This window comes from Equus przewalskii, chromosome 6 (genome assembly GCF_037783145.1).
Source record: "Equus przewalskii isolate Varuska chromosome 6, EquPr2, whole genome shotgun sequence".
Taxonomy (NCBI): domain Eukaryota; kingdom Metazoa; phylum Chordata; class Mammalia; order Perissodactyla; family Equidae; genus Equus; species Equus przewalskii.
This window is the reverse complement of record NC_091836.1, coordinates 66,554,943-66,574,513: the sequence shown is the minus strand read 5'-3', so window position 1 is coordinate 66,574,513 and position 19,571 is coordinate 66,554,943. Positions and strand designations below refer to the sequence as shown.

The window sequence follows — 19,571 nt, the reverse complement described above, 5'->3', positions numbered from 1 at the left end:
ATCCTGGGCGCAGACATGGCACTGCTCATCAAACCACGCTGAGGCAGCGTCCGACATGCCACAACTAGAAGGACCCACAACAAAGAATATACAACTATGTACTGGGGGGCTTTAGGGAGAAAAAGGAAAAAAACAAAATCTTTAAAAAAAAAAAAAAACAAAAATGTTCACGGCAATACTTCTTGTAATAGTTAAAAATTGGAGATAGCCTAAATGTCCATCAATAATAGAATCAATAGACAAATTATGGAATATTCATACAATGAAATCTTATAATGTGGTAAAAATGAATGAACTATAGCTATAGGCAACAATATGATGAATCTCACAAATAGAATTTTGAGTAAAAAACCACACATAAAAAGGTACATACTGTATTACCTCATATGTGAAGTTGAAAAAGAGACAAAAATTAATTGTTGTATTTAGGGGTGTGGGTTTAAATAGTAAAAAAATAAAAGAAAGGAAGTTACTACCCTAAAAGTCAGGATAGTGATGGTTACCTTTGGGAAAGAAAGGAGAAATAATTAGAAGGGAGTTTGAGGGGGCCTATGGGATACAGATATTTCATTTCCTGACTTGGATGGTGGTTACATACTGTGTCCATGTTGTGATAAATCAACAGGCTGTATGAAGTTATTCTATATACTCTTATGTGTTATATTTCATAGGTTTTATAAGTTTTAAAAATATGATAGTTACTTGGATTACTGAAGTAACAGTAGAAACAGAGGTAAACGGACTCATGAGATATTTAGAAGAAAAAATCAACAAGACTTGGTGAGGAAGGGAATATGACAAGAGGAAGGGTGAAGGCGCTATAAAGGAACTTTCTCAGGTTTTAATTAAGGGTCTATATTGATGGTGGTACCACTTCCTGAGATAAAGTAGACTGGAGAATGAAGGAAGACACTGAATTCACTTTTGAATAGAAATAAAAGCCAATTCTTTTATGGGCTTCAACTCAATGAACTAACACCATAGAATTAAGTAATTGTCTTTCACAGGTACTGGACTAGCCAAATACCCTAATTTTGTAGTGAGAGAGTATAGGAGAATAACTATATAGCCTTTCAACAGCCTGGAATGGAGTCAGACCTCCAAACACAAGGGAACTGCATGGAAAGCAGAAGTACTAAGCCTAGCAGCTAAGAGAGAGGCAAGAAGGTAAGAATGGGACAAAAAGAATAAGAGAGTATCTGACCTAGTGACATTCTTTATCCATCCGGATCCTTTACTCAGAGTAGTTCTCCTACTTTCTGAAATAATCCCCTGGGACACCTGCTACTGAAACACATAAATCACCTCCTTCACTCCTAAGCTTAAAACAAACTGCCTCTGGGGAAGCCCTCTTCAATAACTGCTCTTCTCACCATCAAAACTGTCCTGGTTCAGGCTTTCATCACAGTGCTGCAGACTTAACTCCTGGTTGATCACCCTAAGTCCTGTCTTGCCCTCATCCAATTCCTCCATATTGCCCCCACAGTGACATGTCTAAAACAAAACCCCACAAAGCAGAATGCAAGACTCTTCAGGATCAGACCCCTTTCAATCCTTCTAGTCTTACCTCTTAAAGGGCTCTCAACCTAAAATCTACACCAGCCAAACTACTTGCATTTCTTCTAATGTAACAGGCTAGTTCACATCTCCATGCCTTTGCTCACAATTGCTCCTTCTTTCTAAAATGCCTTTCCTCTGTTTTCCAAGAGGCCAAAATTTGTTTTTTGAAGACTCATCTGAAGCATCATTACTAGTATATAATGGCTTTCCAGACCCCTGCTCCCAAGTAGAACTGATTATCCTCTTCTTTGAGGTCACATCATAACCTGTCCCAGATTTCACAGCACCTATAACGTTGTATTCTTATTATCCATTTATTGTCTCATCTACCAACTAGACTCAGATCGGGGATCATATATTCATCTCTGTATCACCAACACGAAGCACAAGGCCTGGCACAGTTAGTATTCAGAACATCTTGAGAGAATGAAAAAATCACCAAAGAATAACTTTAGTCCTTAACATCTAAATGCTACATATATTATCTGCTCTACCAACTATACTGTTAGCCCCTAAAGGACAAGGATCAGGTCTCAAAGTTCTCCTACATCCTACAGAGCAATGAGCACAGTGGTATAACTGAAGAATCCCTCATGTGAAATAAATTCAGGTACTGCTGCCTGACCACAGAAAGACTTGGACAAGAAAAGCAGAATCCAAAGTAGTTTATCTACTAAAATACCAGACACCACATTTCTGGATAAAACAGAAGAAAGGGTAAAAAACACTATGGTGGTTAATCTAGAACTGGCCCCATCTGGCATCCCTCCTCACTCCTTTGGGGTTAGAATCTGCTAGACTAACGCAAACAGCATGGTCTGGTTAAAGAGCCTGGGGTCTGACATCAGGACACCCGAGTCCAATTTTTCTTTTAGACATGAAAATGGAATTGTGACTATGTTTTCAAAAAGAATCTTTATTGTTTAGAAATATAAACTGAAATTTATGAATAAAATGATATGGTGCCAGGGAACTGTTTTCACAAGAATCTGGTAGAGAGGGTGAGGGTGGAGGAAGTAGAAGTGGACAGTGGGGTGGGAATGAAACAAGTTTGGCCAAGAAATGATAATTGTTGAAGCTGGGTAATGAGTACATGGGAATTAATTAAACCATTCTCTCTACTTGCAAATATATTTGACATGTTCCATAACAAAAAGTTGAAAAACAAAAAACAACTCAGATTCAAACCTAACCCCTCCATTTACTAAGCTGAGTGAAACTGCTCTAAGCCTAGTTCCCTATCTGGATTACAGAGAGAACAATAGTGTTGTCACCATGAGTAAATAAAATATTACACGTGGAAAGAGCTTTATAAACTCCAACAAGCTATATAAATGTTAATTGCTCTTAGATGTATTATTATAGATGACTATTGACAACAGAGTTATATTATTATGTAATAATAATAATAGGTAGATATTGATAACAAAAGCGATAACTAAAAATAGACCACTAAGAGACTGAAAACTTCTTGAGAACAAAAACTCTGATTTCATTCATATACAACATGAGGGAAACATTTATTAAGCCCTTACAGTGTTCCAGAGAACTTGCCCAACACTGGGACAGAAGTTATTAATAGATATGTAGTCTCTGAATTTAGGGGCTCAAAGTCTGAAGCAGATAGACACACATGACAAATAATGGCAATGTTAAGAGCTAACAAATGTGCAAACAGGACACTGTCCACCACCCAGAACAATGCCTGATATATAATAATCATTTGTTAACTGAGTAAAAAGTGTCACAAAGCATTCATTCATTCAACAAATATTTACTTTACCCCACACTGTTCTTGGTGCTGCAGATACATCAACTTAAAAAAACAAACAAAAATCTCTACTCAAGAGGAGCTTACATTCTAGCATGGGGAAATGGACAAGGAACAAAACAAATGAGAAAATCATATAGAATATTAGAAGATGGTAAATGCTATGGAGAAAATAAAATCAAAATGGGGCTACAAAGTGCTGGGGTAGGACAGGCAGTTTCAGTCTCGAATAGAGGGATAAAGGAAGGCGTCTGTGAAAAAGCCACATTTGAGCAAAGACTTGAAGGAAACATGGGAAGCAGTCATATGAACATCTGAGTGAAGTGTTCCAGAGAGAAAGACATGTAAGTGGGAAGACTCAGAGAAAGGAACACAGTTGGCAGAGAAAATGGCAGACCAGATCACAGGAGTGGGGTTCTAGGCTGAGGGAAAAGCATGTGAAAGAATACCAATTTCTGAAAACACACAGGTCTTTGGAAAACTACAAGCATTTTGATTAAGCTAGAACATTATATATGTAAATAGAAGGACCTTTATGGCATACATAAAAGATCTAAATAAAGACAGTTTATAGAAAGAAGAGAAACTGAAGGGAAAAAGATGAGAAGCTTCTGCTAGGTGGGACTTCAAGACGTTATGTGCATCCGACAGAAGCAACGTGAAGTACAAATCATCACCTACAAAGTATTCTTAAATTCTCAAAACTGTGCTTAACCTGAATCGAACAAAACCTACAGATCTAACTTCCAGTTCATGGTAAATACAGGGGACAGAGGAGCAAGTTAACCCCCAAGGAAGTAAATAAATTCAGAAGACAAGACATTTTACGAAACAAGTGACCAAGTTTCTTTAACAGATCAATGTCACCAAAATGATAAAAGCTGTTCTAGATTTAAGAAAGAGCAAATGCCATGTGTAGACATTGTTTGTACTTTGATGTGGACAAATCAACCATAAAAAGACATTTTTGAAACAACTAGGAAAATTTGAATATGGACTAGTTGTTAGATGACATTAAGGAATTATTTAGTTTTATTTGATGTGGTTATGTTTTAAAAAAAGATGTCCCTGTTTTAGAGATATTTTACTGAATCACTTAGGGAAAAACACTATGATACTGTAAAAATTTTCAGGAAAACAGAACAAATTTGGCAAAATATTAATAACTGTTTAATTCCAGAGATGGGTACTTGGCAGTTCATTATAGTACCATCTCTGCTTTTCTATAAGCTTACTAATTTTCATACTAAAGTTTAAATTTTTAATTCATCTGTGATTCAAATATTTAAAAATCATTTCTGCTTTTACTTGAGATCTCACACATAAAAACTGAAAAATAAACACATTTTGTGGATTTCATTTTCTGTTTAAACTATTTCCTATAGTTAATATGCATAAATTGATGTTTTCTTCTAATCGATTAAAATACATGAAGAAATAAAATGCCACTTAGCTTAAAAAAAGTTAAAAAAAAAAAAAAAGAGCTATTGCAACTAGAGATAAGCGCCTTGAACTGGGGCAGTAACAGCAGGATGACAGGACTACATCCCAGAGACAAGCCCTGTTCAGAAGGGTCATGGTTGAAATGAACTCCTCCTCTGTGCTCCCACTGCACGCGGTACGTATTACCAGAGTGCCCCAGCAACGTGACGCACCTTATCCTTACCGTTCACCCCGTCTCCATCTCGATACTGTAAGCTTCTGAGGACAGGATGTGATCTTTTTTTATCTCTGTATCCACAGTGCCTAGCACGTGGAAGACCCTCAGTAAAAGACTGCTGAATGAACACCTTCTTACTTACTTGGCAGTACTAACCCATTTTGCAGACATGACACCACTCTTACACATACTCCCATCAGGTCCTCAAGACTTTCATACCTTGTAGTAATGTTCCAAGAGAATCCTGACGACCCCCTCCACACTTTCTGCCTCCACAGGCTTCCTGGCAAACTGGAGTAGGTACTGCAAAGCATCTGCTGGGGAGGTAGCTTTACACAGATCAATGTGGAGTGCTGCAGATTTGCTTGGTTTTGTCAGTCGTAGTTTCTTAGTAGCAATTTCCTCCTGTTGTTGCTGCAAGGGGGGAGGGAAGATAAGACATGAAAACCTAACTGAAAACACAGGGTCTGCAAGTTTAACTTTGCCTCATTTAATGGAAATAACTTGTCCTTATACCAAATAATGAATGTAGGTAAGAGACCTAGTCTTAGGAAAACACAGTGTTATGAAGTAGAAAAAGAACACTGGATTGGAGATAAGGCTATGAGTCCCAGTTTTGCTTTTCACTAGCTCCTACGAACTTTGGGCAAGTTGTTTAGTTTCTCCAAGTCTCAGTTTTTTTCTCTGTAAAGTAGGTCCACTAACATTTTGTTCTGACTATCTCTTAGGATTGTTGTAACTTTAGGGTTAAGAGGACACACAAAGTATCTGCTCCATTCTTCATCAGAAAAGAAATCTCAATTGCACAAATATATTCAGACTGTGCTGAGGCACCTACCAGGTTCAGCTTCCCTCCTGAGAAAACTAGAACTGAGGGGAAACGTATGCAGCTTACACTGAGGAGAAAAATCTTCCCCTCACTCCAGATGACTGTTTTCACCCAAATCATTCCACCTTTATTAGAAGAATGTTCAGTGTAGGGAAAAAACACACTGCCACATGCCTAGCAAACTGCTGTTGCTGTTGGTGGCATCGAGTTGATTTCGACTCCTAGCGATGCTGTGCAGAGTGGAACTCTGCCCAGTCTTTTTGTGCCGTCCTCTCACCTTCCAACACTATATCAGACAATGTTCCACTGCTATTCATAGGGTTTTCATGGACAATTTTTTCAGAAGTGGGGGGCCCAGTCCTTCTTCCTAGTCTGTCATAGTCTGGAAGCTCTGCTGAAATCTGTCCACCACGGATGACCCTGCTGGCATTTGAAATACCAGTGGCATAGCTTTCAGAATCACAGCAACAAGCAGCTGCCACAGTATGACAACCAACTAACGGGTGGGGTGGTTCCCTGGGTGGGAAACGAACCAGGGTCACTGCAGTGAGAGCCCTGAATCTTAACCACTAGGCACCAGGGCTGGCTCCAGCAAAGTGCGGCCACTTAATGAATGTTTACTGAATGATTGATTTAGAATTAGGAGTTGTCTCTGAATTCCAACTCTGCTGCTGTACTGTAAGTCAGTCATGATTATCACTTTCATCATCTGTAAAATGGGAAGGATGACACCAACCACCAGTCTTTCTCAACCAGGGATCCTCATCTGAGCACAAAACGTACAAAATTATTTGGGTGACTATCTTCTAAATTCTCCCAAGAACGGTGCATAACTAGAACCATCCTAGATGCATTTGTTACATATAATGGGTGCCAAAAAGTTCATGTAAAAGAGTACCTGTCACTCGAGGGCTTAAGTCAGGCCCTGGTGGGGTATAGAGAGGATCATAAGATAAATGTAATCAGTAACTTTCCTTAACACTTGATGCATCATTTTCACCTCCTGAACAACCACCTCCTTACAAATTTATACTTCTACAGAGGAGAAATCAGAATTATTCTAGACAGGAACATAGTACGGCATGATAAAAAAACCAAGGGCTTTGAAGTCAGAGGAACTGGGGTTCAATAACCACTTACTAGCTAGGGGAGGCTTCTATAAAAAGCAATACAGTATCTGTATCGTAGGCATATCTGAGAAGTATAACATCTTTTTTTTTTTTTTTGCTGGGAAAGATTCACCCTGAGCTAACATCTGTTTTCAGTCTTCCTGGGGTTTTTTTTTCCCCTCCCCAAAGCCCCAGTACATAGTTGTATATTCTAGTCGTAAGTCCTTCTAGTTCTTTTATGGGAGCCACCACCACAGCATGGCTACTGACAGACAAGGGGTGTGGTTCCTGCCTGGGAACCGAACCCGGGATGCCGAAGTGGAGCACACCAAACCTTAACTGCTAGGCCAACAGGGCTGCCCCAAGAAGCATGTCTTTATTGTATAAGACACAACAAGCACCAGATACAAGTCAGTTCTCTCTCCCTCCTCATCTTCATAGCAAAGAAAAAAGAACAGAAGCACTAGAACTCATTTTATCACTCCACGGTAACCATTCATGCAGAATAAAGTGAAGAAATGAGCTGTTCTCTTAAAATCCTTATCCAGTTCCATCCTCTTCCAGACAAATTCAATCTTCAGTGTTATCTGGGCTGCAGTTAGATCAAAAGCTAGGAAATATTTGTTTTCCTAGAGAGTTTGTAAGGGGAAAGACAAACTGATACCTGCTATTATTGAATCATCAACATTTTTGTGAGCCAGGCCCTATGATCTACCTGGGGGACACAGATGAACCAGGCATTATCTCTGCCCTCAAGGAGCTCAGACTAGTGAGGAGAGATGTACACTGGTAATTACAGGCGCACTGAGTGATAAGGACAAACAGCGGAGTAAGACAGAGTGCTACAGAAGCAAGGGAGGAAGACAGTGAACACTCGCTGAGGTTTCAGTTAGATCTTGAAGCAAAAATCGAAGTCCAACGGGTGGAGAACAAAAACAAAGGGAAGAAAGACATCCATTTTATGTAAAAGAGACAACAGGTACAAAAGTTTGGAGAGGTGCAAACATGTGGCATGCTGAAGGAGGAGTGAGTAGTCTTCGGAAGTGGGAACCACAGAATGTTGGGAAGAAAGGAAGTGACACTACATAACAATGTGAATGTACTTAATGCCACTGAACTATACACTTAAAAATGATTAAAATGGTAAATTTTCTTTTTATTTTATTGAGGACATAATAGTTTATAACATTGTGAAATTTCAGTTGTACTTTTTTTTTTTTTTTGAGGAAGATTAGCCCTGAGCTAACTGCCACCAATCCTCCTCTTTTTTTGCCGAGGAAGGCTGGCCCTAAGCTAACATCTGTGCTCATCTTGCTCTACTTTATATGTGGGAAGCCTACCACAGCATGGCTTGTCAAGTGGTGCCATGTCCGCACCCGGGATCCAAACCGGCGAACCCTGGGCCACCAAAGCAAAATGTGTGCACTTAACTGCTGCACCACGGGGCTGGCCCCTCAGTTGTACAATATTAATTGTCAGTCACCATACAAATGTGCTCCTTCATCCCTTGTGCCCACACCCCAACCCCTTCCCCTCTGGTAACCACTAAACTGTTCTCTTTGTGTGTTTGTTTATCTTCCACATATGAGTGAAATCATACAGTATTTGTCTTTCTCTGTCTGGTTTATGCTGCTTAACGTAAAACCCTTAAGGTCCATCCATGTTGTTGCAAATAGGATGATTTTGTCTTTTTTTATGGCTGAGTAGCATTCCATGTGTATACCTATACCACATCTTTATCCAATCATCAGTCAGTGGGCACTTGGGTTGCTTCCACTTCTTGGCTATAGTGAGTAATGCTGCAATGAACGTAGAGGTGCCTAAGTTCTTCAAACTATTGATTTCAAGTTCTTTGGATAAATACCCAGTAGTGGGATAGCTGGGCCATATGGAATTTCTATTCTAATTTTTTGAGAAATCTCCATTCTGTTTTCCCTAGAGGCTGCACCAGTTGATATTTCACCAACAGTGTTTGAGGGTTCCCTTTCCTCCACATCCTTTCCAACACTTGTTATTTCTCGTCTTAGTAATTATAGCCATTCTGACGGGTGTAAGGTGATATCTTAGTGTAGTTTTGATTTGCATTTCCCTGATGATTAGTGATGTTGAACATCTTTTCATGTACCTATTGGCCATCTGGATACCTTCTTCGGAAAAACGTCTGTTCATATCCCCTGCCTATTTTTTCATCAGGTCGTTTTTTTGTTATTGAGTTGTGTGAGTTCTTCATATATTTGGAGATTAACCCCTTGTGGGATATATGATTTGCAAATATTTTCTCCCAGGTGGTGGGTTATCTTTTCATTTTGTTCCTGGTTTCCTTTGCCTTGCAGAAGCTCTTCAGTCTGATGAAGTCACACTTGTTTATTTTTTCTTTTGTTTCCGTTGTCTGAGTAGACACGGTATTTGAAAAGATCCTTCTAAGACCAATGTCAAAGAGTGTACTGCCTATATTTTCTCCTGGGAGTTTTGTGGTTTCAGGTCTTACTTTCAAGTCTTTGATCCATTTTGAGTTAATTTTTGTGTATGGTGAAAGATAATGGTCTACCTTCATTCTTTTGCATGTGGCTGTCCAGTTTTCCCAACACCATTTTTTGAAGAGACTTTCCTTTCTCCATTTTATGTTCTTAGCTCATTTGTGGAAGATTAGCTGTCCATAGACGTGTGGTTTTATTTCTGGGCTTTCAATTCTGTTCCATTGATTTGCACGTCTGTTTTTGTACCAGTACCATGCTGTTTTGATCACTGTGGCTTTGTAGTATATTTTGAAGTCAGGGATTGTGATGCCTCCAGCTTTATTCTTTTTTATCAGGATTGTTTTAGCTATTCAGGGTCTCTTGTCACCCCATATGAATTTTAGGATTCTTTGTTCTATTTCCATGAAGAATGTCCTTGTGATTCTGATTGGGATTGCACTGAATCAGTAGATTGCTTTCGGTAGCATGGACATTTTAACTACATTTATTCTTCCAATCCATGTGCATGGGCTATCTTTCCATTTCTTTATGTCATTATCGATTTCTTCCAATAATGTTTTATAGTTTTCATTGTCTAGGTCTTTCACTTCCTTGGTTAAACTCATTCCTAGATATTTTATTCTTATTGTTGCAACTGTAAATGGGATTATATTCTTGAGTTCTCTTTCTGTTAGTCTATTATTAGAGTATAGAAATGCAACTGATTGTTGAAGTTGATTTTGCACCGTGCAACTCTGCTGTAGTTGTTGATTATTTCTAATAGTTTTCTGATGGATTCTTTAGGGTTTTCTATATATAAAATCATGCCATCTGCAAACAACAAGAGTTTCACTTCTTCATTGCCTATTTGGATTCCTTTTATTTCTTTTTCCTGCCTAATTTCTCTGGCCAAAACCTCCAGTACTATGTTGAGTAGGAAAGGCAAGAGTGGGCACCCTTGTCTTATTCCTGTTCTCAGAGGGGTGGCTTTCAGTTTTCCCCGTTGAGTATGATGTTAGCTGTGGGTTGGTCATAGATGGCCTTTATTATGTTGAGGCAATTTCCTTATATCCCAATTTTGTTAAGAGTTTTTATCATAAATGGATGTTGGATCTTGTGAAATGCTTTCTCTGCATCTATCGGGATGATCATGTGATTTTTATTCCCTATTTTGTTAATGTGGTGTATCACACTGACTGATTTGCAGATGTTGAACCATTCCAGTGTCCCTGATATAAATCCCACTTGATCGTGGTGTATGACAATCTTTTTAAAGTAATGCTGTATTCGGTTTGCCAATATTTTGTTGAGGATTTCTGCATCTATGTTCATCAGCAATATTGGCCTGTAATTTTCCTTATTTATGTTGTCCCTGTCTAGCTTTGGGACCAGGGTGATGTTGGCCTCATAACATGTGTTAGGAAGTGTTCCATCTTCTTCAACTTTTTGGAATAGTTTGACAAGGATAGGTATTAAATCTTCTTTGAACGTTTGGTAGAATTCTCCAAAGAAGCCTTCTGGTTCTAGACTTCTATTTTTGGAGAGATTTTTGATTACTGTTTCAATCTCTTTATTCATGATTGGCCTACTTAGATTCCCTATCATCTTGATTCAGTTTTGGGGGGGGTTGCATGAGTCTAAGAATTTACCTATAAAATAGTAAAGTTTATGTTACATATATTGTACTACAGAAAAAGAAAGACAAGAAAAGTGTGCATGGGAAACAGCCGGGAAATCGCAGAATGCAAGTCACAGAAGAGGGAGCTCTGTGAAGTTAGAAAAGGTTTCCTGAATCTTGGCTCATTCTAAAAGCTCAGGAAACCTAATTTCACATAAAAAGGAACAACAAAAAAGTGTCAAGGTTAAATCTCAATCAAAGTTAATTTAAGAAAAAACAAGAATAAGGAGCAGATTAACTTCCCTACAGACAAGGAGAATATGCTACAAAGATGTGTCTACAAAACAAAAGAGAAAGTGATACAGCTGGAAGGAATACTTGTCAAATCCCAAACGGCTAGGGAGTTTGTCTAGGGAGTTTTTAAAAAAAGGAGCTGCTGCAAAAGACGAAGACTTGATTTGTCAATGCAATTATGTCTCCGTACTATAATGACAGATTTGCTGTTCTCTCTCTCCCACTAGCCTGTGAGCTCCTAAAGGACAGGGACCCTAATGCGTATTGGACTTTGTAGCTCAACGCCTTTCACCATACCTGATATATAGTAACCACTCATTTACCCAATAAACTCTTGTTGAAAGAATGAATGAAATGTTTAAGGATCAGTTTCCTGCTGGATGGTCTAAGTCTTGCTATTCTACAAGTCTAAGGACCTAAGGGTGATCTACAGATCTAAGGATGCTGCTGATCCACTAGGATCAATTGGGGGCTTGTCAAATGCAGATTACTGGCTCACCTCCCCTGCCCGATTTACAGAGTAGAATTTACATTTTAACAAGATCTCCAGCTGATTCGTATACACGTAAAGTCTGAGAAGCACGACACAAGGGATGACTTGGAATCAACCTCTACTTTAGCGACATTTTTGAGGAGACACATGGAGAATCTCTGACTGCTCTGACACCAGTCCTTAAACAACTCTAAAGGAGGAAGGTATTACCCTCCTTCCTAGGTGAGCTGTTCCACCAACGGAGAGTTCGACCCCTATGAAGCCTGTGACCCTTGCCTCCTTTGACCGGGTCTTGAGGATTTCTATAGACTCCTCTTCCAATCCCTTAGACCTTTGCATACAGCCAACTTGTCCCTGGGCTCTTTTTTTTGTAACGGGAGTTAGGAGGGGCTCTGCCACTAACTGGCTTCAAGTCCTCGTACCCCTCCAGAAGGCTCAAAGTTCACAGCTGTAAAATGAAGATGCTAATATAATCCGAACGAAATGAGATAACGGTATTTTCCTAAATTGTAAAGTGCTATTTGTTTCTTCTAATAGTTAAAAAAAAGTGTCAGACTGCACATATTAGTTAATAATAATGGTAACAGTAGCGGCAAACGAACACACCCACTAAAATGTAGTCTCAGTCTATCAAACTAGGCGGCACTCAACCCAGATTTGTGGCGTCTGTTCTGGCAAAGCGCCTGGGACGTGGATAACCTCTCCCTACGCCAGGACAGATTTTGGGACCTTTCCTTTCAGAGCTTACCTGAACCACCTTAGTGAACTCCTCGTACACCCGCTTCTTAAGGTGCGCCGCCATGGCTGCTCGCAGACCCTCTCAGCTTCCGTACTCGACAGGAGGCGTGGCATAGGAACCCGGAAATCCCGCCCAAGCCGGAGGAACCTGCCACGGTCCCACAAGGCAGTGGGCCTCCGGGAAAGAGAGGCCTCTTCTTGCTGCTCGACTGCCCGGCCTCAGTACAACCAAGTTTGGGCGCCTCCGCCTCTTGCGGCCGGGGAACGAAAACTAGAGCGTAGCCCGGAGGGGGCGGGACCTCTGGCGGGAGGAGACGGGACTGACAGGGCAGACGAGCCAATGGGAGCTTTCGGGAGCTTGCTGCTCGTCTCAAAGTGTTCTGGCGTGGAACAGAGCAGAGGGAGGGAGGGAGTACCGAGTAAAGGGCAGAGTCGGGGCGTTCAGAGCTAGAGGCAAAATTTGGACTTGCGTAAGGATTTTGACTCTCGAGATAACGGGAAGACGCCGAGTAGGAGTTTCGTCGTCCTTTGCTCTTCGCAATGTTTACTGCTTGCAGCGTCCCTGAGCTTTCCTTTTGATCAAGCCTTGCGTCATCTCTCTCCTGACCTGGGATGCTTTTTCCTGCTCGCTCACTCCAATTGTTCAAAAGCTACCCATTCTTTAAGGAATCAATCCCTCCTCTGATACGTGGGGTAGAGTGGAAAGAATCTTGAGACCGAGGGTCGAGCAACAAAGCTTCAGGCTCTGCCTGGCACTTAATGAACAAGCAGCCTCAACTACAAATGCGCTGATAACAGCTAACCTGACAAAGATGTAATGACAATGGGATACAAGAATGTAGAAATATTTCGCACACTGTAAAGTGTAGTTCACGTGTTAGTGTTAATAAATCCAAGGTCGGTTTTACATCCTACCTTAAACTTTGGCTATTCATTGTTTGGTTCTTTCAAAAGAGTTAACATGGGATGCTTAGAAAAAGCGGCAGGCTGTGGTAGGTACAGAAGACTCCACAATGCATAAAAGATGGTCATTACCCTCAAGGTCCTACAGTCTAACTGGGAAGAGAGACACCCAAACTGATCATTAGAGGGCAACCAAAGTGTGCTGGGTAACAGAGGAATGTGGTTCAAACAGAGCTAACTTTTTCAAGATGCCTCAGGGAGGTTTTACAGAGGAAATGATTTTTAATCTGGCTTCAGAACAGTGAATGGTCCAGAAAGAAAGGAATCCCAGACCACAGAGTCTACCGCATATATAAATATGTCAAGTGGAATGAAAAGCGCTTAGTAAAGTTACTTAGCCTTCAATAAATGCTAGCAGTTATTATTGTTATGATTACCATATTCTATCAAATATAAGCTGCCATTCTCCCAAGAAAGGGTTCCCATACTCAACCAAGGTTAGAGTTAGGTACTTCCCTTCAACCGGAGCCCGGATTGGGACTTTCCCATGGTTCAGAGTTTGGTCAGGAGCCATAAGGAGGAATGCCAATCCAGCCTTAGGAAAAGAAACCTGGCATGGGAGTCTTGGAGATTGGTGACTGTGCTAATGACTTAAGTGGTTGACTTGCACCCATGTAATATTTGTATGTTACAGACAGGATTAGGAAGGAATGGCTTAATTCGTTCTTCATCACCCTCAGGCTTAAGGTACTGATTCTCTTCAGGCTAAATGCCAAGATTTGCCCCGTAGAGTAGCCATGGGCAGCAAACTTAGATTCATACAGCTGTCCAAGAAGGTTCCTGATGGAGAAGTGAACTTAGATCCATCCTTGAAAAAGAGGAAGACGCAAGGAAGAAAAGGGCACTTACCAGAGTTTAAGTTCACAAGCCAATGAAGCAAGATCCCCGTACAGGCCACCAGAAGAAATGCTGCGGGCTCGGCAAGACAAAGAGTCAAAAGAAAGATTTCTTGGACTCTCAAAGTCTGGTAGTAGTGCTCCATTATTCAGAGAATAGCACAGAATAGCATGGGGACAGGACCCATGGGCAGTGAACAGCTGTAGGCATGGGGACAGAACCCATGGGCAGTAAAGGTCTGTAGGCATAGGGACAGGACCCATGGGCAGTGAAGGGCTGCAATGTGTTGAGGATTAGGGCTAAATTTATAAGGCAGGGGTACGTGACTTATTTTCTACTAGACAAAGGAAAGATGATGTGAAAAATCATTAAATGGTATCAGTGCACGTGGGGTCTGGTTACTGTGTGGTCGTGTAACTTTAGATATGAATTGGGTCATATAGATCAGCATGTAGGCCAGGACGCCTTGGGCTTCTCTCCCTGGGGCAGCCTTGATCCACATCAATATTATTAGATACATGGCTGCAGGAAGGAGTTTGGTGCACTCAGAAAACCAAAGGAAATTCAGTACATATTGAGAGTAAAGTGCATACAGGGAACAGGAATGAGCCATAGAAATAAAATTAAGAAGCTGGGGGCAGACTAGTACATAAACAAGAATATTCCATTATCTAATTTTGAAATGAAAAACTGTCTTTACTGAATTGATAACATTTGCCTTTGACTTTCATTATTGCATGAGAATGCAGTGAGGTGCCCCAGTGAATCCCTTAGGCTTCAAATAGTCTTCCTTTCCCCAATTGCATAACAGCAACCCAACTTCTCCTTGGAAATCTGGGTCACTCAGACTGGTATAGTAACTCCTTCTCTGCCTCTTGCCTAAGCAAGAAGAGCCCCAAGTGACCAGGGGCAGTCTCATTACATGTGCCAGTGTAATGGAACAACTCTGTTCTTCTGTGGAACTGTTTCTCCCTTGGAGACTAAGTACTCCCAACCCATTGGACCCAAAAATTCATAAATGAGTTATTTGGTGTAAAAATGACAAGAACCACTCCTAACTCCACCCCTTAGTTCCAAGACCCATGTATTCTAACTGTGGGGGGAACAGTACTATATTTTAGCTGTTGGTAAAAGGCATATACCACAAACCTGTAAGACAGCACTTCAAACTCACAATGTGCTGTCTCTCAGCTAGCACCATAACTGAGTCTGCAAAAAGTCACTATGCTGTTTTTGTCAGAGCGGCTGCATCAAAGTGTTGGGGTGCCTAGCAAGACCAACGAATTTCTTTACTATAATTTTTTCACCGTAACGTAAGCTCCTTAGTCAGAGGCAATGAGTGAAATACATGAAAATGAATAAGGTATCTATGAATGGTAGGGCTGGCAGAAACACCACAGTTAGATGTATTAGTCAGGGTTCTCCAGGAAAACAGAACCAATAGGCTATATATAGATATTAGGCTACTATAACAGAATTCCAAAGACTGAGTGGTTTATAAACAACAGAAATGTATTTCTCACAGTTTTGGAGGCTGGGAAGTTCAAGATCAAGGTGCAGGCAGATTCAGTGTCTGGTGAGAGCTTATTTCGTGGTTTCTAGAGAGCTATCTTCTCACTGTGTCCTCACATGGCAGAAGTAAGGGAGCTATCTGGGATCTCTGTTATAAGGGCACTAACCCCTTTCACGAAGGCTTCACCCTCATGACCTAATCACCCCCCAAAGGCCCCACCTCCTAATACCATCACATTGAGGGTTAGGATTTTAACAAAGGAATTGAGGGGGGGGGATGCAAAGATTCAGTCTAAAGAAGTAAGAAAGTCAAATCTGAATCTGGAATATGTATCTATTCCTGTAAGGATAAATCACCACTCCCTCCCTGACGGAAGGATCCAGTGTGCAGTAGAATGATTGCAAACATGGCCCCAATTCTCCTCTCCTCTCCTCGAAATGTAGCTTTGAAGTTACTTCCTGTAAGAGATGTAATGTAGGGCCAGCACCGGTGGCCTAGTGGTTAAGTTTGGCATGCTCCACTTCGGCAGCCCAGGTTCAGTTCCTGGGCATGGACCTACATCACTCTGTTAGCTGCCATGCTGTGCTCATGGCCCACATACTGAAGAAAAGAAATAGAGGAAGATTGGCATGGATGTTAGCTCAGGGCAAATCTTCCTCAGCAAAAAAACAGACAAGAGATATGTGAGCTATATCCCCACCCTTTGAATTGGGCTAGCCTTGTGCCTTGCCAGAAGAATGTAGCAGAAGTGACAGTGTGCTAGTTTTGAGCCTGGGTCTCAATGTCTATCCACATACCAGTTCCCAAGGCCTGTTGCTTGATTTTGGAATCCTACCATTGCCACGAGAATAAGTCCAACCTAGTCTGCTGAAGAGTGAGTGACCACATGGAACAAAGCTAGGTTGACCCAACTGAGGACAGCTTAGGCTGATCCACCATGTGACTACAGATGCATGAGTGAGCCCAGCTAAGACCAGAAGAACTGCCCAATCTATAAGTTTATAAGAAATAATTAATGGTTAATTAAGTTTTAGGATCAGGGTGTTGTCATGTAGTCAGACAGTCCCTCAGCTACTAGGGTGACTTGCCACACTTCCATGGATTCAGCTGGTAAGGAGACAACCCAAAATGGATTTAGACAGTTTACTATTCACAGCATAGCAGGTGGCATGAACTTCATGTTTGTATTGGTTCTCCTGCCCCCCACCCCCCAAAAGCGCATCGCAGGTGATGCCGGTGAATGCCATGCACACGATAGATCTGCAACACAGATGAAGAACACTGACTTTAGGAAACCCTCGATCTTAAAAGAAGAACACTAACAACCCTACCCTCTGGAGAGAGACTTTATCTTTATTATACCAGTTAGGAAACAAATCTGCCTTCCAACCCAGTGGGAGACATTTTTTACCACCCTGAAATGTCTCAAGCTTTATTACCCTGTAATGTAAGTAAATCTACTTCCTACCCCGAAGCAGCTTTGCAAACATCCTGAAACAAAGCTGTCAATGCCATTTGCTTAGAAACGCCAGCATTTCTCCCAACAGTTTGTTACAGAACAGTATAGCTAACTGATCTGCAGTGCAATCAGCCTACCACTAAGAAGCGTCTAGTCCCCGCCCCCCCCCCCCCCCCCGGCAATAATACCATATCAAATGCTTAGTGTCGGTCTCTACTCTTGGACATCCTTCAGTGGCCAGATCAGCTCTGGTGAGAGGAAGTCTGTACTGTAGAGGCCGTGCATAGCCTCCATCCCTGCCATCATGGCCACCTTTTTCATGACTCCATTGAGCAAGCAATGGGGAAAGACGCTGACTGACATCTACAGGTTGGATCATTGTGCCCATTTATTTTTTGAGAGCCTCTTCTAGAATGGATGCCCTCTGGTGGGCATTCATAAGAAACACAAATATTTTCAGCCTTCCAAGAGGTCCAGCTACATGCCAACTGCCCAGGCCTTCTTGTCACCAGTCTTTCACTCTTGTACTTTCCAAGTCTTTAGCCAATCAGGAAAGGGACTGGGCCTGCAGTACCTAGGGATCGGCCTTCCAGGACACTGAGCACAGCAGAAAAGAGAAGAGAATGTTTGGGGAGGGGTGTGGGGAAGGACGGGGAAAATAAGTAGAGAATTAAAAAAAAAAGTTACTCTAGGAGAATTATGTAGACCTGAAAACTGGCAGAGTGCTATAAACTAGGGTGTCTCCATGAGGGCAATCTCAAAGGTTTTACTCTTTGTGTTTTTCCTTTGGATTATAATGACGGTTATATTTAGCATTCCATTTTAAGTTTTCCTCCTGTGACTCTATAATTTTCTTTAGTAAATCTCAACAGTTCTGAAAAGTCTTATATGCCCCCACAATGGTACAGATATAGTATTTTGAACATTATGTATATGCCTTACTATTTTGCCTTTTCTGTTAGGAAAAAGTAAGGGAAGAGATAGTATATTGGATAGGCAACCAAGAATGTCCACTTGATTTCTGTATTTCTAATTTACATCTTTTTGGATATGTCTTTTTTTCATAGCCTTGTAAGCCTCACCATCTTAAGTCCTTTTTGAAGCAAAGATTTAATTAAATTGCATTGAATTAAAGGAGCATTCTCCTCCCCAATAATTTTAAGCCCTCTATAAATGTAATTTTAATTGCTGCATAACATGGCATTATATACATGTACCATAACTAACGTGACTGATTTCCAATTGTTTTGCTATCTTAAGTGGGATAAAAAGTCGTACGTTATTTGGGCCAGCCCTGTGGCCAAGTGGTTAAGTTCATGCACTCCACTTTGGCAGCCCAGGGTTTCATGGGTTTGGATCCTGGGCGCGGACATGGCACCGCTCATCAGGCCATGCTGGGGTGCCGCCCCACATAGCACAACCAGAAGGAGCTACAACTAGAATATACAACCATGTACCACAGGGCTTTGTTGGGGGAAAGAAGAAAAAAAGAAGATTGGCAACATATGTTAGCTCAGGTGCCAATTTTCAAAAAACAAAAAAAAAAGAAAAAAGTAGTATGTTATCTTAAGTGTATTATGGATTGGAAGTTGGGGGTAGATATTGGAATTGCCTTTGTTCAATAAAATAGTTTGGTAAATTGCTTAGGAAGAGTCAGCTCCTAAAGGACGCAGGCTAGAGCCAAAGCAACGAAAGAGCTAAACTGAAACATCGTCTTCTCCTGGCAAATGACAAGAACACAAGAGGGTTGGTGGAAACTTGGCATGCCTCTAAAGCTTCAGTTTGGAACTGGCACACTGTCACTTCCACACATACTCCATTGGCCAGATTAAGTCATGAGGCCAACCCCCATCAGTGGAGTGGGAAAGATTATTCCCAACTACAGAGAAACATGGCAAGAACAGAGGGGGAAGAAAGAATAGGAACAAATACAATCTACCAATGAAAAGCCCTAGTGATGGGGGTTACTGACACACTTTTAAGAATAGATATGTCCAATATTCAATTTGAAGTTATTTTCACTTGTGTTGTAAACTCCCTCCCGTTAATTAGCCTGTATTTTCCAGTCTGCTATGTGAGAAATAGCTCATGGGAATGTTATTTGCAAAAATTAAGAAAAAGATCTGAGCATTAAATCTGGGTGAGATTTTGTATACCAGAAACAACAGGTTCCAGATAGCTACATGATCCCTATGCTGAATGAATCCAGCAGGAGCAGAAACCCAGAGCTGACCACAGAGGGCAGGCCCTCTGGGAATGTGCAGAAATATC

General features: G+C 41.1%; 1 protein-coding gene across 1 annotated transcript in view; it reads right to left on the bottom strand.

Moving 5' to 3' along the window:
- Window positions 1–14,123, bottom strand: part of INTS4 (integrator complex subunit 4) — a 94,057-nt gene extending 79,934 nt beyond the window's left edge. The window contains exons 1-2 of the mRNA XM_008524531.2: window positions 12,539–14,123; window positions 5,211–5,405 (exon numbers count right to left, since the gene is read on the bottom strand). Of these exons, the coding sequence (XP_008522753.1) occupies window positions 5,211–5,405; window positions 12,539–12,592 (249 nt within the window). The 5' untranslated portion in view covers window positions 12,593–14,123. The remainder of the gene's footprint in view (window positions 1–5,210; window positions 5,406–12,538) is intronic.
- Between the last annotated feature and the right edge of the window lie 5,448 nt (window positions 14,124–19,571).